Source organism: Thermobia domestica, chromosome 11 (assembly GCF_964235325.1).
Source record: "Thermobia domestica chromosome 11, izTheDome1.hap1.1, whole genome shotgun sequence".
NCBI classification, from domain to species: Eukaryota; Metazoa; Arthropoda; class Insecta; order Zygentoma; family Lepismatidae; genus Thermobia; species Thermobia domestica.
In genome coordinates, this window is record NC_137464.1 from 230014176 (window position 1) to 230034204 (window position 20029).

A 20029-nucleotide genomic window follows, 5' to 3' on the forward strand; every position below is an offset into this window, starting at 1 on the left:
AAAAATATGCACAGAGAAACTTGACGGTTTTCAAATTAAAATTGTGACCAAACTGATTATTTTATATATAATCTTTTTATTTCCCAACTGGACTAGAACTAAGTCCTTTGCTTACAACAATCAGCTTTGAAAGATAACATACCTACCTTACCTACCTTTTAGAAAATTACATGTTTTCGGATGCTTTCTCCATGTTTGAGACCCGTATTAGAACTGGCATTAACTGAAAACTTTGCTTTTTGTTTATTTTCAGACCAATAATTCTGCATAGACGTGAATATTGAGGTTCACTGTGACATTGTAGCTAGCTCAAATCAATTCAATTGCCATGAAATGTTGGTCAGCATAACATCAAGCATTCATTATGGAAACGTTAAGAAAAAAGTCGCTGATTATTACTGAGCGTGCATTTTGCCGGAATTCAACATTCATTGAAATCACAGTGTTCCACGCTGCAGCATAATACTAACCGTGAAAAAGACATGTTCAGGAAAATCGGGCACCATTTGAATTCCAGAAAATATTCAGGAAATAATTTGAAAAATGTAATTTTCAAACCGTAATATGGTTTGTTTCACAACTAACGGCTGTAAGCAAAGCACTTTGAGTTGTTGCTCAACTGGAAAATTAAAGACCACATGTAAAACAATCAACTTCGTCACAATTTCAATTTGAAAACAGTCACATTTCTCTGCACTGAAGGGTCTTCAATAATTTTATAAAATAATAGTAAAAAATAACAAAGAAAATGAAAAACCAATACTTTGTGTATTTCACTGGGTTAAATAGTACATATCGTAATAACATTTTCTGTACCTTCTTGTATTGAATTTCCATATGCAATACAACAGACTTGTTACTCTAATGCCAATAAAATTCTTTACTTTTCTTGGTTAGAAACAAAACCTCCAAACCTGGTTACAATACTGCAATATCGTCCCATTTTCCATTAATAACAAATGTCTCATTATTACTTCAGATTATTTCTTTTTACACAAAAATTATTTTGCAACTAATAACATCTTTTAATTCAATGAAAACTACTAATTAGTTATTTAAATGTATATGAAAGAAATTGTGCATTAAAAAGAACATAAAAATTCCGAACTTTCTAACCATGACAAAATTATATTTGTACTATAACAACAAAAACATCGGATTTCTTTCTATTAAAGTGTCGCACACGATTTATTTTTGAACTTTAACATTCTATTGAGTTGTACAGCCTTCAACAAAAGAAATGTACTTATTACATATATATGTCCTCTTGTTTATACTTCGAAACAACAGAACATACATGGTATAGGCACATTCACTTTATGGCGACTATACAGTCGAATGATGTTATTGAGGTACAAAATAAAATCAGTTTTAGAGATCGGATTTTTAGGTTTTATTTGTATACTAGTATCGGGAATGCCTTATTTCTTTTCTTTCTATTTTCAAATATAAAATATTTTCAGTAAAAGTTACAAAGGAAAATGTGTCATTATCCCATTAATAAAAAAAATAATAATAAAAAAGGAATTTATTATTCTTGTAACTGTATGTACGAAATCTCAATACCTTGGCTTGAACTTCCAAACAAACGACGAAGCCAACTTCTTTTAACGTGACTGTACCCATTTCCGGTATCATACTTTTAACTTTCCACCTAGAAAGTTTATTGGGAGCTTAAGGAGGACTCTATCCCTCGTAGAACTAATTTCCAGTACGACGAGAACGGACATAGCCTTCCATTTTGTTGACATTTTTATAGTAAGCTTTGTAGTTTCCAGAACTATCTAAAATAAACACAACTTAAGCACGTCTTTTCTGCGAATTTTGAAAACACACACACACACAAATCCATTTGCTAGGAAAACTAGTTCATCCACGAAGTGCTGGAATGTTTCATTTGAGCATCAAGGTATTGTGAGATAAAGTCCTCCAGTTTCAGACGGAAGCCAAATTACACCGGGATTCTTACTAGTTTTTCGTATCTAATGAGGAAAAATTTAGACATGAAAAAGCTTCCCCTTTACTTTATAAAAATTGAACACTACGGAACTCCTCATAATAATAATATGTTGATGTAAGTAAACTAATTTTGGAAAGCTAATTGGTAGTATATACCGGGTCATTAAAAAAAGAGGAGGATATTTAAAATATTTATTTCTAATGAACGACAATAGACTGGATAGAAGAAAATTCAAAGTTTTAAATCCCCACGTATTAGTTCCATTCAATATCTATAGCGACGCTGTGGTTTATTTACGAGAAAATGGTGACGCTCCTAGATAAGTAATTTTGTGTGCTGCAGTAAGGTCGCCAGATCTTACCCCTTGCGATTTTTATCTCTGGGGACATATAAAAGATAACGTATATGTACCACTTATGCCCGCAACTCTTCAAGATTTGCGAGATCGAATTGTTACAGCAGTGAGTTCAATAACTAAGGACCAGTTAATTCGTGTGGTACGAAATGGACTACCGATTCGACGTTAATCGTGTTAACAAATGCTGATGTTAAATGGATAAAATAAAACTTTGAACTTCCATCTATCCAGTTATGAATCGTATATGTTTCTAGCTATTGTTGTCTATTTTAAACCTGCTCCTTCTTTTTTGATAACCCAGTATAATACGCGGAAAGGAGTGTATCATTCGAAGGAAATGATTTGGTTAATGTGTGTCATTATTGCATAACAAGTAGTACCTATAAATAATGAAGTGCAATTAAGACTACATTAACGACAGATTAATTGTTGACTCAAAAAATGCTCTATTGTATAAAATAAACTACAGTAATTGTATGAGTACAAAAGAAGTTTTAAAACATGATAGATAAAAACCTAAGAATCCGATCCATACTCATTACGGTAAAATTCTAATGATATTGTAAAAATGGCAAGAAAATAGTTTAACGAATCCTGTTCAGATTGGAAATGGCAAGAAGAGATTTAAGATTGCGAGTCTGGTAATTAATCGTCATATTTTCGTTAGTTACTCGTAACACTATATACTTGTAATCAAATAAAAAAAAAGGACGAAACTTCTAATGTCGCTTAGTTTAGACCTAAATAAACTAAAATAAACACATCCTTTTAAACTTTAATACGAAATAAAATAAAAAAAATACCCGTTTCAATTACAAGAATTAGTCGTAATCTAATCAAACACATAAACTAGTACATTACAATGAATACATCAACATACCCTAGACAAATGTAGTCTTATATAAACTACTTTCACTAAAACAAACACAATTCGTATATTTGCTATTCTTGGTACGATACTTCTTCTTCTTTTTTCTAATCTAGAAAACTTTTCCACGTACACAGCAAAAAAGTAAGGTGCTGAAATAACACAAAATGACTACCACTTTAGCGTGTTACTTATATGAAATACCTAGGTACTGGATGTGAGTATTTGCATTGGTTTTTATTGTTTGGTATGAACAAAGCTTTGCGCAGCATATTTGGCATTTGTACCAAGTAAGAAATAACATTCAGTTTTCTGTAATCGGTCACAATAATAGTCTTGTAAACCTGTAAAATGTGTGACAACAGTTACATGAATAGAAGTGCTGCCATCTGTTTTCCTTATCTGTTATTCTCATGTCAGCATGTAAGTACAGATGATAGCAGGACTGTTACTCATGTAATTTTTCTCAGACAATTCACAAGCTTACAAAACAATTATTGTCACTGATTACAGAAAGCACAGAACGTTAGTTACTGTTTGGAATAAATGTCAAATATACTGCATAAATAGTTGCTCATACCAAATAATAAAAACCAATGCAAATTCTCACAGCTAGTAACAAATTATTTCTGATATACTCGGAAGGCGATGTCCTTGGTGTTGAATTAACACACAAATACACTAAAGTGATAGTCTTTTTGTGTTGCTTCAACATCTCGTTTTATGTTGTGTAAGATTTCAGTTCTATCTAATTACAAAGTAATAATTTAAACAACATACTAGTACACTGGATTAGTGCAATAATAATAATAAAAGTATTAATAAAATTTAGAATGCGAAACTATCGTTGTTCTATAACAGGCGAATTATTACAAGCACAGACAAAACAAGACTATTTGCATAAATAAGTACTGTATCAGTATGTATATATATATATTATACAAAGCAACTGTATGCAGTGATAAATAAATATTTCACCGGGATTTACTTACTTACTAAAAGAAAGAGAAACAAATTACAACCCTGAAACATTGTTAAGTACAAATAAGAACGAAAAATACATATACGAGGTGCGACCAAAAAAAGAAAGGATTGTAGCTGTATCACTAAAAATAATTAACATAATGCATATTGTTTTTGCAAGCATAAACTACCATACATCCCCTACCTTGTACAATGAACTGGACTCACCCGGCCCAGCTATTTGCGAGATAAGCGACAGAGTGAACACGCGTGTGAGTGTGTTGGCGGAAAATGATGAGCGTGAAAGTAGAACACAAGATAAACTTCAAGTAATTTTTGGCTCGAAAAAACATTGCAGTGTTAGAACAGCCGTCGTACTCGCCTGATTTGGCACCTTGTGATGATTATTTTATTTTTTAAATTTAATTTAATGTAATTTAATTTTTAATTTTCTTTTGTTCCCGAAAATCAAATCTGAACTGAAAGGAACATATTTTACCTCCGTTAATGAGGTTAGAAAAAAAAATGCACTAAAGACATTTACAGAACATGACTTCCAGTGGTGTTACATACAATGGCAGCAGCGAATGAAGAAGTGTGTAGAAGCAGAAGGGGATTATTTTGAATGTGACACCACCGAGAGGAACCAATAATGTAAGTACTCTGATTTATTACTTTAGTTCATTTTTTTTGTGTGTGTGTGTGTCGCACCTCGTATAAAACAACAGATTAAATAATAATAATAAAAATAAAGTGACTTGCTCACGAGGAACTGAAGAAAATAAGAGAAACTTCCATTTCAAGGTGGACAAACTGTGCGACAAATATCATTCTTTGTTTTCTCTTGATTTTTTTTTTTTCACATGGAAGTTATTCTGAGCAGAGAGATATAACATTTATTTCTTCAGGTACTTGTAATAAAATGTTTCTAAATTGATCAATAAAAACATTATCAAATGGCATACATAAATTACAGAAACTGGTATATATATAAAACGACACACAGGCTGTACGAGAGAACCCACTTACAAACCATGTTATATATCCATTTAAAATTGACTAGTCTTTCAGGTACAAGAATTCTAACAACACAACTAACCATCTACATGTATATTTAAATTGATTGGAGTCTTGTGTCGAAGTACAGATAAGGAACAACAAAATTTTCCGACTCATGCGATAGCTAATCTTATTCATCTTAATATTCGTTACTGACAATGTTCAAGTATATTATAGTCTAGACGCATATTTTTGTTAATATTTTATATAAATTAGGAAAATGAACTGAAATGAAATTTTTGAGTTTTACGTCCCACGATTATGCCGGTTAGGCTAAAGGAGACGGTGATTATAAGAGATGAATGAAATGGTGGAATGATGAAAGTGGGAGGAAACGGGAGAACCCCGAGGAAACCCACGCACACGGTGTTTGTCCACCACAAAGTTCACTTGGCGGGAGCAGGGTTTGAACCCGAGACCCCTAGCACCAGAGGTGAACGCTCTACCACTGAGCCACCGCGGCCCCTTATATAAATTAGGATCTGGCATTAGATTATATTTTTCTTTGTAGTTGGTATGTCAATTTGAGAACCAGTCTTGGACTGGCCAGGGCCATAATCCCGGCCGCGGCCCCACTCTCAACTTCGTTTTTTTATATACAAATTTTAATCCTTATGTAAGTATCTACATTACATAAAAAAACACGAAATTCGGGCTTACATCAGATGCACGTCACTGAGTATTCCCACAGATATTAGAGAAATAAATGTAGATATTACTACGTCCAGAAGGCTCACAATACCTTACGGACTACGATGTACAACAGAAATAACATTTAGGAAATATGGCACATCCGTCATGGCACATTCTCCTTCAATTATGATGATCATTATAGCCCGAATTTACAACAGAGCAAACAGAATGGGGTCCTTTTTCTACATTGCAGTAATAGAATTTATGTTATCAGTAAGGCTTGGATAATTTTACATTTTGCACATTGCATTAAATACATATTTAAGGATTTTTAACGTAAAATGAATATTTCGGTTATTTATGTTGCTACTACAACTAACGCTAAGTCCGTCACTTGAAAGTAGTAGAAATTAAATTACTTTGTGGGAGAAACAATAAGCTATCATGGGACATTTTAGCGTTCTAGCAAACGTTTTTGGTACACCGAGACAGAATTCAGAAGAAGGGACGACCAAGCTTTATGGGATGTATACGACTCCTACCGTAGGCCCCCTGAAATACTCTTCCACCCGGGGCCCCCAGTCCGACATTGTTGCGAACCCCTATCATATTTTTTAAACTTTTAAGTTATTACCTTTGAATTAATTTAACACCTTGACTGCCACCATAGCTGTTAACCATTATCATCTGTGTGCTACTGTCAACAGTTTGCCAGTAATATTTTGTTTTCGCGTTTGTTTTACGCAGGGTTGGCTGGTTTAAACCATGGTTTAAACCAAGGTTTAAACCAGCTGGTTTTTTCAAAAAAACCAACTGGTTTAAACCAAAAAACAAAAAAAATGTTCGTAAAAGTGTAAGTGTTTGTAAAATTTTGATGAACACACATTTGTGGGTTATCACGTTTCACTCCCGTATATTATTCGTATTATATTCAGACCTAAATTCCCCATTCATTACTCAAAAAGATTATACTACAAAAGCAACTTTTTTTTACAAGTTTATAAATGTTTATTTTGTGATTTTTTTTGTAGTTGTTATTATTGTTATGTAATTGCAATCGAAGAAAAATTCTAAATATTGTTTTGTTTCAATGTTTACTATTGATAAAATACATCGAAAATGCCGTACTTTGTGTGTGTGTGTGTGGGGGGGGGGGGTCATACAGACCCCACGAGAGGCATTTAGTGAAATAAGTATCTTTGGTATCTATTTATGTATAAATGAGTCTGAGCCAAAGCGGACCCACATAATTCGTATCTTTATTCCCTTTTCTTATTGATATGCAGATTAAGTCGGTGTATTTGGACCAATAAAAGTCGTTGTTAACTAACTTGAACTAGATTAGTTCTTCTGTACTCCGTCGTACTTTGAAATTGTTCATATGTAATTAATTCTGTGTAATGGTTTCACTTGTGCAACTGTTTATCTTTTTGTCCTTCTGAAATGACTCTTGACAGTTATATTAAGAAGCATGTAAAGATCAGTACAACGTATTTTTTTTTTATCAGGATTCCTTCGTGAGTGAGTCGGCAGACGTATCGCATTTGTGGCCAATTAGTTCTGGTTCCGAGTTCAAATGGAGGACAATTTCTCTCGGATGTAACTCGAGAAGCGGTTTTTATTCCGCTTTAAGCTTATGTGACCCCTTCCAGCATAACCCGGTTGTTGCATAATAACATCAAGGCGAAACAAACTTATTTCTGTCCATATATGATATGAATATATAGAGCAAATCATTTAAACCATAAAAACCTGGTTTAAACCAAAAAAACCTGGTTTAAACCAAAAAAACCGGTTTATTTGTTTTTTTTAATAAAAACCATGGTTTTTGCCAACCCTGGTTTTACGGCATAAATGTACAATTTCGTCTGTGTATGGTTTTCCACATAGGCAGCGTGGACATTAAATTTTGACTTCTACGCCATATTATGTAATTGCATACACACCTATAAAACAAACGCGACAACAAAAGTGTAATATATTGTTTGTGTATTGAGAATCATACGCTGTGCTGCACGGGACAGCCATGTGTATGAAATTTCATGCACATGGCAGTCTACGTTAAATAAAATTCTATTATAGAAGCAGATATTTAAGTTCTAACTTGGCGCACTGTGATCCCTTTACAACTCCGAGGTACATTTAAGATTTCGAAACTTACAATCCTTTTGACAATTTAAAAAGTAAAACAGTAAAAACTCTTAAGTAAAACTAGATCTAATAAGCACCAGTTTGGTGTGAACTTACTTATTACTATTACATGCTGTTATATATAAATTAGCAATCACTATGACACAATTTTATGTAAATGATTTATTAAATATATGCTTCTGATATTTAATCGATAAATTAAATATACCACCTGAAAAATAACTACAATAAGGGAAATTCATGCTTATAAACTGATCACCCTTTGTTTTATATGGAACGGAATATATCAAGGTCCTTTAGGACAAAAAATGAAATGAAATCTTTGAGTTTAACGTACGTCCTCACAATATATATGCGCTCTCACTTGTAACGTAAATCCTTGATATAATTCTTCTACGTTTAAATATACACTAGATTTATTCATATAATATTTCAAGCAACAGTTTTGAAGAGAGGAGATTGTAGCAGGAAGATTCCTAGAATCGAAATTCGACCATTGGCTGTGTGCATATTGCCTTACAATACATAAGGATAAGGATAAACTGTCATACTGTTTTTTAGTTATTAAAAATATCATAGACGGGCCAGTACAACTTCAATTAATATTGAAAACAATGCACATATTAGACTAGTTTATACACACAGGTAGAAGTACAGCACGAGAAAAAGGGAAGTATATTATTACATTAACATAATAATTATATAGGAACAACATTTTATCTTGGCACATTTCTTTATAACCTAGAGGAACATTTCTCTTTATGTTAATGCTTGAATAAGCGATGGTTAGCATGTGTTCATACTAAATTGAACTGCAAGAAGGTAACTATTGCTGAAGAAAAATTACGTGTAACTGTGATTAAGTTAGGTTAGGTTAAAAACACTATTCATTAAAAATAATTACCAGATTTTCTCCCTGCTCTTTTGCTAATAATATATAAACTTTTGTAGTTAATTTTACACCATAACGTAACATAGTCCTTCCCGCTGGACTACTAGTTAACGCGCCTTTCCCGATGGAAAAACCCTGAAATTTGAACGCCTTATGGTGGTTTGGATTCACCCTAACTGTAGGTCCATGTCTCGTATAGCACTGGTGCTGAAAATGGACGATGGACAAATAACAAAGTACTAATCCAACATCGTCTGAAGACTGCTACCCGCACAATATTATACTTTGTGTTTCGACATTCAGACGAAGTAAGGGGATCTTTCTGATGTTTTGAAACGTACTCGACTGTACACGATGATATATAAAGAAACACATTTCCTAAAAGCTTCAAGACTGTTTGATAACAGTTTTAAAATCTTACCTTAAACGGATGTTGATAAAGACGTTAATTTGATTTTTGCCTTCAGAAAATAACGACGCGACACTGGCAAATGAAAGTTGCTCTTTCAGCTTTTTACTATACAAGGTACAGGGTAACTATGTATGAGAGAAATCGTACTAATGTTTCGTTATTTGATTTTAGTAACATTATTAATTACTTAACATACTTTATTCAGGTGGTTTTCTTTAAATATAATGTCTTACGAACATTGAACAGCGTGGTCCGGAAGTGGGCGTACCCGTAATCAACATTGCTTGGCATTGTCTGGTAACATTGCTTGACATTGTCTGGCAAGATTGCTATCCATGTTCATTTGTTTTCTACTGTTTTCTGTTTGGTAACAGTTATTTGCACTGAAGTTAGAGTAATCAACAATGTGTGATCAAAGGCTAGTTAAAGCTAAATTTACAAACCGCTTTGGTACTAATCCACCAAGAAAAGCAAAAATGTTGGGGTGAGAAAAACGTGCATTTGCTACGGGCAGTGTGAAAGACCTTCCCCGAGGCGGTTGACCGATAAAACGGTGGAAAATGTGCAGTGAAGTGGAAGCATCAGTGCAGTAGTCGCCTTCAAAATCAACACGTAAAAGGTCTTCGGAGCTTGGTATTCCTCGGACCACCATGATGAGGCACATGAAAGAAGATCGAAAACTGAAGGTATATCGTCCAATGCATGTGAATGAACTGAGTGACGCCGATATGGATGCGCGGAAAGAGGCATGCAGAACTCTCCTTAAGGCGTTCCCTTCCAAACGATCCCGTGGTGCAGTCCTCTTCACAGTTGAGTGTGCTACCTACCGGAGTATGCATTCTCGAACGTTGTAATGTGGTGTAAGGAAAACCCAGTTTTACAGAGATGGAGAGAAACCCACCACACGTGATGGTGTGGGCTGGAATGAGTGCAACACACATTTTTGGGCCTTACTTCTTCGAAGACAATGCAAATGGACATTCTTACCTGGAGATGCTTAATGAGTGGTTGGTGTCTCAACTGGAAGAAAATGATATCAAATACATTGTTGTGATACAGCAGGATGGAGCACAAGCGCACTTCGCGATTCACGTGCGCAATTACCTGAATCAGACGTTTCCTGGCCGCTGGATTGGAAGAGGTTGTGCATCTTTATCAGCTCCCTTTGCCTGGCCTCCAAGAAGTCCCGATCTGACGACACCAGACAATGCTCTCTGGGGTTTCATAAAGCAACAAGTAAGAAACACTCAATATCACACAACGCAGGAATTGTAGTGTGGAACACGCCTTCACCCTCGTGACTCCGAAGTATCTCATCAAAACATCTGCGAGAACTTAGCGCACAATTCAGCTGTGTTACGACATGGATGGTGATCATGCTGCTGCTTATGACTCTTAAGACTTCAAGGTAACTGTGTACAGACATTCTACCATAACACTATACTGTTGAAACTAAAAGGAAACACGCCCACTTCCGGACCACCCTGTATAGTCCAACTGCCAGCAAAAATACATGCTTTAAGCCTTACTTTTATTAACAGTTTTGAAACTGTTGTAACAATCTCAACTGAAATTCTCTTAACGCAGAAATCTGAATTCAAATTAGTCAACCGATTTCAACAGTGACAAAGGACAATCTAAATTCTGTCTCAATTTTAGAAGATATTAAAAGGGAAGTATGTAAAATACGTCGCAATAAAGTAGCCAGTAGCAGCAAAGGGTGTACTTTTCTATCAGAAAAGATGATGACTTATTTACCAGAATTTTGCATATGCATATAATACAATATTTATTTAAAATGTAACTTGTTACGTTTATTCGAAGAACAAGTGGAAGATGAATGACACAAGTCACTTTGGGTAGTTATTTGTAAAAGTATTTTCACGCATATAACATTATTCCTGTGTAGTCTAATGTACACTAATATCTAAAAGATTTTTTGTATGTTCTGTTATCAGATTTTCACATAAGAAAGTAGGTCACCTAAAGCCATCACATTTTGTACACAGAGTTTCGTCTGATTTGATAGCATAGGAAGAAGGTTTTTAAATTTTAGTGGAGAGATTTGGGGGAAGGTGTCAAAATCTATACAAAAACAATATAAATAATATGTGCAAGGAACTACATTAACTGTGAGGTAGACAAACCAACAGTTTCTTCGATGTTGCAGGTTGCATCCTTTTCAGATCTCTTCATTCTTTAAATTAACATTATTTTTCCCGTGTGAAGAACGGGAATAACAGCTGGATAGAGAATTGATAGGGCCAATGCTCACTATCAAATATTTCATGGATTTATTTACTTCCAAAGATTTTGCATAAACATTATTCTTCCCATGCGAAGTTGAGCATTTCTGTTGGAATATCCCAACCCTATTTTGCTTGAAATGTTACAACAACGTTGGATTCAAACATTTTAGTGGCCCTGCGTAGCGCAGTCGCTAACGCTCTCGTCTTTGGTGCGAGCGTTCCCGGGTTCGATTCCGGTGGGAACACTCGGTCGAAAAAGTGTAAAAGCTTTTTCAGACCTGACATCTTAAATGAGATTATCATCGAGGCAAATGCTAGGATGGTACCTAACACACAGGTCCCAGGTCGCTTCCTTTCTTCCTTCTCCTCGGATAGTGCGCTCGCCAAGGGATGTCATCCATCACACGTGACGGGCTAACATGGCAATAGATGCCGAAAGCCCAGAAATCTAATTCCCAAATTCCTAAATTCAAACAGTTTTTTTTTCGGATTGCCACGTTGTCCGCTGGGATTACAACTGCTATTTATTGCCGTATAATCTATGTGAGAGATTCGGTGAATTTTGTGGAGAAACTTTCTTGCTTGACGGCAAGATGATTAAAAAAAAAAAAAAAAAAACGTAATACAACGCTGAAAACGGATCAATTGTATTGACACTGTTCTTAAGTCCCTTTATCACCGAGTGAACAACTATTAGTACCAACGTCGCGCTGCAGTTTATCACGTTATTTCCATTTTTACTACTTTCTAAAGATGAGAGAGAGTTTAGGACTGGTGGGAAACGTTTGCGTGGATCACTGTATTAAATTTTACACAGCAAATGAAAACAGGAATAATACTCGAATCAAAACTTAGTAATAATTCTAGAATATAAAAAGATACAGGTTATAACGTTCTGAAAGACCAGTTCAAGATTTTTGTTTTGTAAGTACATTATTTTTAGCCTTAGTCAGTCTCCATATCATTAATTGAAACACACCTATTTTTAACTATAGTGAGTTCTCTCATATTCCTATGTTAAAAATAAGAACAAACCTCTGTTCTACAGAAGTAATATGTATATATATATATATATGTATACACATACATACACAAATTCTCTAAAACGACATGGCCAGAGTGAGAAAGTTATGTATGATGCACGACACCTAAATTTATTGCTCTTGTCACATTTAAATCACAATTTCTCTCACAACAACTCTCAACAAGTATGTGCAAAAGATGAATTTAATTCATTATAATCTAGGATTTTTTTATCTCCCGCTCGCTCTCTCGTATCACATACGCGCAAACATACAGAAACTCACTCTCACATATCACACAAACACAACAGGCAATATTATGCATACTTGACTTTTTTTTTTGTGTACTCTTATTAAAAGGAGAATAACAACATTCAGATTATATTACAAAGGGAACGGAGAGAGGGACTGACTTATTTTTCCACTCTGTGTTTGCTTTCTGGAACAAGATCAACTTAACATATGTACAAGACGCACCGCTAGGTTAATAAATTACCTGCCATACGCTGACTGACTGACTTGGACTGCAAAAAATCACAGATTTTTTTTTTTTTTTTTTAACTTTCATGTTTTACACTGTAAAGAGATCAATCACACAGATGTACCCATTTTATTTACTGGAACTGTTTAACAGAAAAATAAATAAATAAGGTGTGCGAGCTAAGCATAAAATTCCCATAATTACATTCAAATCCTTAAGCTTTATATAATAGCACCTTTTTATTTTAATTAATAATTCCAAGGAAGTATATCATTATTTATAATTTGTTTGTATATCAGATATAAAAAAGGTATTGAGAAAACGTTTTATAATAGAACTAGTATAGTATCAAGTACATATTCGATAAACTTGGTTAATATATAGCTCCTTCCCTCTAGTAACTATACAAATACCGTTTACGTAAAGTTTAATCAACAACCAAGTTGTCATTTCGTTAATGAGAATGCGAAGTAGGAAACGTTTGAGCGAAGACTTTCTTCTTTTCTTTGGAACATTGAATTATCTTTAACTCAACCATTTTAGATAACATGAACTCACAGCATTATTCTTATAACGTACTGAAGAGTGTTAGTTGAATTTTACACAAAGTTTCGAAAAATTAAAAACGTAAATATTAAAGAATAATGAAATCAGATTAAGGTGACCTTTGGGACTCTTCTGAAGATCCAAATTTATGGTTTTTCAATATAGTGCTCATTTTTTGTGGAAAATGGTAAATCAGTTTAAATGTCTTTTATCAGAAAAAGCTATTACATAAATTAATGGATTATGTACCACAAACTATATTATGAAAGAGGGCATTCAAAATTACTCCAAAAAAACAGTTTGATTCTTGAAAATTCCGGTATTCTTTTAATCCGGAACAAGATCCTAAGACGAATATTCCGACCCAAGAGAAACGGGAATTGTGAATGGCGGAAACTTCATAAAGAGGAACTACATAATTTGTATCGTTTAGCAAACATTGTTAGGGTCATCAAATCTAGGAGGCTCAGGTGGCCAGGTCATGTAACCAGGATGGAAGAAAGTAGGAACGCTTTCAAAGTTTTAATTGGAAATCCAATCGGAAAACGACCATTAGGAAGACCTAGGCGCAGATGGAAGGACAATATTAAAATCGATCTCGTAGAAATAGGAATACAAAATAGAAACTGGATCCAGTTGGCCAAGGATACAAGTCAGTACAGAGTTTTGTGAACGGGCCATTGAACCTCCGGGTTTCATAGGCCACAGAGGTTGGTAGGTAATTATTCTTTTAATTAACTTGATTTTTTATCTTCAATATTTCAAGAAATCACCTCAATTTTCCTTTTTTTCTCTTTCTTTCTTGCTTTTTTTTTAAAGACATATTACTCCGACCCATCAGCACTAAGGGCACAAAACTCAGAGATTTTCTATTTGAATAAACGATAGTTTGAAAATCTGTACGGATAGTCGCAATTTTTACGGTCTTCATTTTTTTTTTTTTAAATTCAAGTACTAGTACCAGTACTCTTGAAATATCCCAAAGCTCAAAATCTTTTTAGTACACCTTCTAGTGTACCAGCAAACCATTGCTAAATGCCAATTTTCGAAAGTTTTTTTTTCTCAAAGATGCTTGAAGATGGATGTTAATTTATAACTACATTTGTAATTATATACAAAAAATTAGTAAAATTTTAACACATAATATACAGTATCATTATATAATAATAATAAAGGTGTATTACTATTGTTTAAAACAGGGCATATCAAGAAGAGTACCGAGGGAAGAAGAAAAGTAAAGAAATATTCGAACAAATATGAAAATTTGCTGTAAAATTCAACCAACAATTTCAATATCCTTAAATATAAAATAAACTTCGTACTCAGAATGAAATAAAATTTCAATCTTAGGAAGACTACACTTTTTCTTTTAAATTCACATTTCTTCTCCGTTTCTCACAAATTCTTTCGATTGTCCTACTGATATGAGAAGCAATACCCATAGAATTTATTTTCTTTAAAAAGTAGTAGCTGATAGTATATGCAACACACAGGCTTTCCATGCATCATAATGAATTTTCTTTTCGTAATCTACATGAATCAGCTTTTTCCCGATTTTTGAAAAATAATATTCTTGAAATTACCTCATGTACAGTACCTATTTACGTTGATTTAACGGCAAACATAGGAAATAATAATCATAGGATTCAATGCACATAAATAATTGTTGGTTGATTCATGAGTAAGATAATTTATTAATATAAAATGAAAACTCCAATTTACTGGAACTTTTATACAACTGCCATCACTGAATTCCGTTACACAGAACCAAACACATTATTACTTCCGAAACAGTAAATTCTATGAGTATTACTTTACGCAAATGACGCTGAATCGACATAAATGCAAGGGATAATTTCATATCATATTTTTGTACAAAGCCCTCAAACAATTTTCGGAGGCGTAATTGCAAAGTAAAGCCCCACTGATTAATATAGATTATTTTATTTTTATTACTCTGCATGAATCATTCAACTTCATTCTACTTACGATTTTTTTTTTAATAAACTGTTATTAATAATCTAAAATATTTGCATCCTACCGAGAATCGCTGATATTTTTTCCCATACATTAGGAGATCGAAAATACGCAATTAGTTTTAAAAAACAAGAAGCAAAGACACGTAAAATCAGCGGGTATGAGTTTATTTTCTTTTCAAATCTATCTTAAAAATGATTCGAAAGAGGATTCGTCCCTTCCACAGTTCTGGCAGTGTTCCATATATACACACACTCACACACCTACGATTCTTGAGGTTAAGTATCCAATGGACGAACTTCACGTTCATCATCTGATAAAAGTCCTCGACTTATTTGGAAGACCAATAGGAAGAAATATGTAGTTGTCAAAACACTAACCTCACCATAATTTGTTTATTATACAACTACTGGGTTATGCTTCATGTGGCGACTCGACACAGAGTTCCAATACTTATTTCCTGTGTTGTATGTCTTTCAAGGAATGTAGTAAATCCTGGGAAACTGACTACCTGACTAAATTGAAACCAAACAGATTTGACATGCTACAATTTGCCATCTTTGCTGCTGAAACTACGAACGATTTGGCACTGAAGTATAGTGATTTACTACGAGGTAGATAACGATAAATCCTAACTGGTTTAGTACACTCTGGTATCTAATGGCGGGATGTTTTGTTTCTGTAGTGACAAAACTTCGAGTTTTATAAGCTATATATTAAGCAAGTTAGCTCAGTGTCAGAGCATTCATCTCAATAAACAAACATTACTTTCATGGGTTTTCTCGGCGTAATCACGACTATCTTCACTACATTATTCCTTTACAATTCATTTCCATTAACGCCGCCTTTAATACTGAGTAAAACAGAGATATATTAAACCACAGTCTACGTCCTATGAACTTTATTGTTCGTAGAAGAGTGTGAATGAGGGTAATTTTCTCGATCTGAGCCACAAACAATAGGGACAACTGGTAATGATTTAAGAGATAACCAACAATAAATAAATTTATTTAGTACCTGACTGTGTAGAATATTGTTCAAAAAATTCTGTCCCTAAATAATTCTTAAGTTTCAAAGACAACATACAACGAATTTAATCATTTTTTCCCCTTAAAAATCCTATGATGAAACAAACGAACACAATTAAGTGTATTTGAATTCAATATATTAAATGGTAGAAGCTCACTTCAGTTAGTCCAACAAGTTCAGATATGTATAGCAAGCAAGCGTTTTCTGGATTCTCAAAACGTCCTCAAAGTATTTCGAAAAAACTTTTTCCATGAATATCATCAGAACTGCTGTTGGTCAGAACAGCAATGTACTTCAATACAGAAACTTGAAACAACTTAGAAGACAGAACTATTAGAGTAAGTGAAAGTTACTGGAATTCTTTTCTTTCCAAACTTTATGCAATTTTAATAATTTTCCTTCTGCTTTGAGAGTGCGAGAGAGTTTGTAGCCGTAATCAAAAAGGCATAGAAATATCGGAAAGTTACAGGAAGACAATCATCTGTGCTACAGTTATTCTGCTTAAAGGATTATAACGTAACTGAAACATAAACATCAAGCATCTAACAAACCTAAAAAAAAGTCAGTTTTTTGAGACACCAGTCACATAGTCAGAAAGATTATTCTAGAGAATAATTCTTTTAATACCCTGCACTTAATAGAAATTAAGTTAAAACCGGTTTAACCAGGGCATAATAGAATAACAATAGTAGTAAATAAACATTACCCCTTGTGGCTGCCCTATTTCGTAATCAATACTTTTATTTGATGCATCCAGTTTAGTCCAATTGTTTACGCTGCGTTGCATCGCCTCAAGAACATAACCTTTCCTACATAAGTTGTTAAACTTTCTTGTACATACAGGGAGTTTCAAAACAACACCCACAACGTTTGGGAGGTGATTCCTGACACCAAGATAAGACAAGAAATCCGTCATTTCGGAGTTATAGGTTACCGAAAACATGAAAAAATGAACTTTAAAGGTCTAGAGCTTCAATACTATGGGACTTACCGTAAGACTGCACTGAGGAACTAATATGTGCGATATCCAAAAATACATGTTTCAGAATCCTAAGGTAGTCGCGCAACAATTTTTATAGAGGGAGTTTGGCTAGTGGGCATATAATTTTAAGTATTTACTATCTCTATGAAAATTATTGCAGAAATAGCGCAGAATTCTGAAATATGAATATTTGGATAGGGCACATAATAGTTCCTAAGTGCTCGACTACGGCAAATCCCATAGTATTGGAACTATGTATCTTTAAAGTTCATTTTTTCCTATTTTCGGCAGCCTATAGCTCTGAAATGATACATTTCCGCACCCAGGTCGGTCTATACTTTTTGTCTCATCTTGGTGTCAGGAATCACCTCCAAAACGTTGTCAGTTTTGTTTTGAAACACCCTGTATTTTAAAGTCCTTTCGCTGCAACGAACAAGAACATTCCTACAAAATTTCACCGCAATTTCAGCTCAATATACTCACTGGTCTCATATTGCAAAATTGATGAAAGGTAACATTTTCCGTAAGTACAAATTACATGATTGTCAATTAAAAATAGCCACTTGAATTTCAAGCCTCAAATTCATCTTAAGTGCATTATAGCTCGCACACCTTTGTGCATATATGTATATCCCTGAATATATATATATTATATATAAATATTTACAAAGAGACGCACTGGTAACAGAACAAATAGAAGAAATGGCACTTCATAAAATAAAATAAACAAAAATGCAATCGTTGGTATTCAATGGAAATAATTATCATTGCCAACCAAAATGAATCCCAGTTAACTGGTAAAATCGAACGTTAAACGGTCGGTAAAACTCACGCAATCTCTCAATTGCTGCTGGTTCAATGTATGGATGGTTTCGTCCTTTTGTCTTCCCAAGACAATGTGGTTCTGAGCTGCCTTCTGATTTCATCAGACACGGAAACCCTTTTGTAGAGTTGAAATAAAAATGTTTTTCTGTAATCACTCTCTTCAAACCAAGGAAGTCCTAACAAAAACATGAGAAAAGAACTACAGATATATGCAACAGTAAAGATCATAATACAAAATTCTAAATATCGGAGTAAACGAATGAACATTTCAGATACGAGCTATCCGCTAATGAAATGATTAGGGTTTTCCTTTCGTAATTCCAATAGAAGTATCTGTTGTTCGCTTCGCATACTAAATATAGATTTACGTCTCACATACATGGGTCGTTTGATATATGTTTCCCTAAGCTGAAAGAAAAATAAGATACATTTGTTCCTAATGATATATTACTATACTTAATAAGATACTATACATACATGCGCAGGTGAGTCCTTCTCCATTTCTTCACATAATCCCCATTGGCATTGAGGCATTTGTCTCACCATTGTATCAATTTGTTTGCATTATGTACAAGCGAAGGAAATTTGAAGTAAAATAGAGAACATTCCCTCCAAAAAATCCTTTTTTTTAAAAAAAAAAAAAAAAAAAAAAATTGGTGCCCTATGGAGCAACTCTGGCTACAAGTACCTTAATATGATCTACCTTGCAAAATACTATGGTCTATATAATTATAATGTGTGTTCAAAGTTTTAATGCAATATCTAGAATAGTTACGACGGAAAAATATTTCGCAATCATGCTTGACAATACCAAATTTCATATATAAATAAGGAAAAGTGAGACATATATATAAAATAAGTTTCCAAACACAGTACTATACATCCAAATATCATGGTTAATACGTAATTCTTTTCAGAATGAAACAAGATTTTAAATGATACCATGCACAAGTGTTTATAATGTACAAAAGAAAAGTGTTTTGGGATAATATGAAAACTTCCCTCCAAAAATCTTTTTTTGAAATTTGGGGACCTCTGAAGCGTTACCGGGTACAGGTACCTGAATATAATCTATCTTGAAAACTACTATTCTCTATACGTAAGTTATGTGCCAAGTTTCGTTGAATTACGAGGAGAAAAAATTTTTCTTAATCCTGTTTGACAATACAAATTAGATACTTTCAGACAATCGAATCCAGTAACAACATTCTTACTTTTCTAATATACCATGAAAATATGACAAACGGAACGAAATATAACTCTTAGTTTTAAAATATATACATGTACATATATTATTAATAAACATATATGTTAATATTTTATTTATAATGGTTATTACGAATTTTGGTTACTATATTTTATTAATCTGTTTATTACTTGTATTACTGTTAATTAATATGGCCAATTTTGGTTCGGGGAATTATTCCTAACTTAGATCAGGGCCGTTCCATTATCCACCACTTATGGACCCGCTATGTCCTGGACTGGCAACAATCAGTAGCTGCTTAACAGTGCAAAATAATGTACTTTACACTGTAATAACATCATCACGGACCACCCACCCAAAACACATGGAATGTAGAAAGTAGAATCAAATATTCTACTTTCTACAATATTACTAC

The 20029-nt window shown here is 33.7% G+C and overlaps 2 protein-coding genes across 2 annotated transcripts in view; one reads left to right on the forward strand and one right to left on the reverse strand.

Moving 5' to 3' along the window:
* Positions 1–20029, forward strand: part of LOC145665485 (glycine receptor subunit alpha-2-like) — a 229088-nt gene that overhangs the window by 49466 nt on the left and 159593 nt on the right. The gene's annotated exons all lie outside the window — the stretch shown is intronic.
* The window catches only part of Hs3st-B (Heparan sulfate 3-O sulfotransferase-B), a 67727-nt gene continuing 48447 nt past the window's right edge, over positions 750–20029 (reverse strand). The window contains exon 5 of the mRNA XM_081731756.1: positions 750–18583. Within this exon, the coding sequence (XP_081587882.1) occupies positions 18347–18583 (237 nt within the window). The 3' untranslated portion in view covers positions 750–18346. The remainder of the gene's footprint in view (positions 18584–20029) is intronic.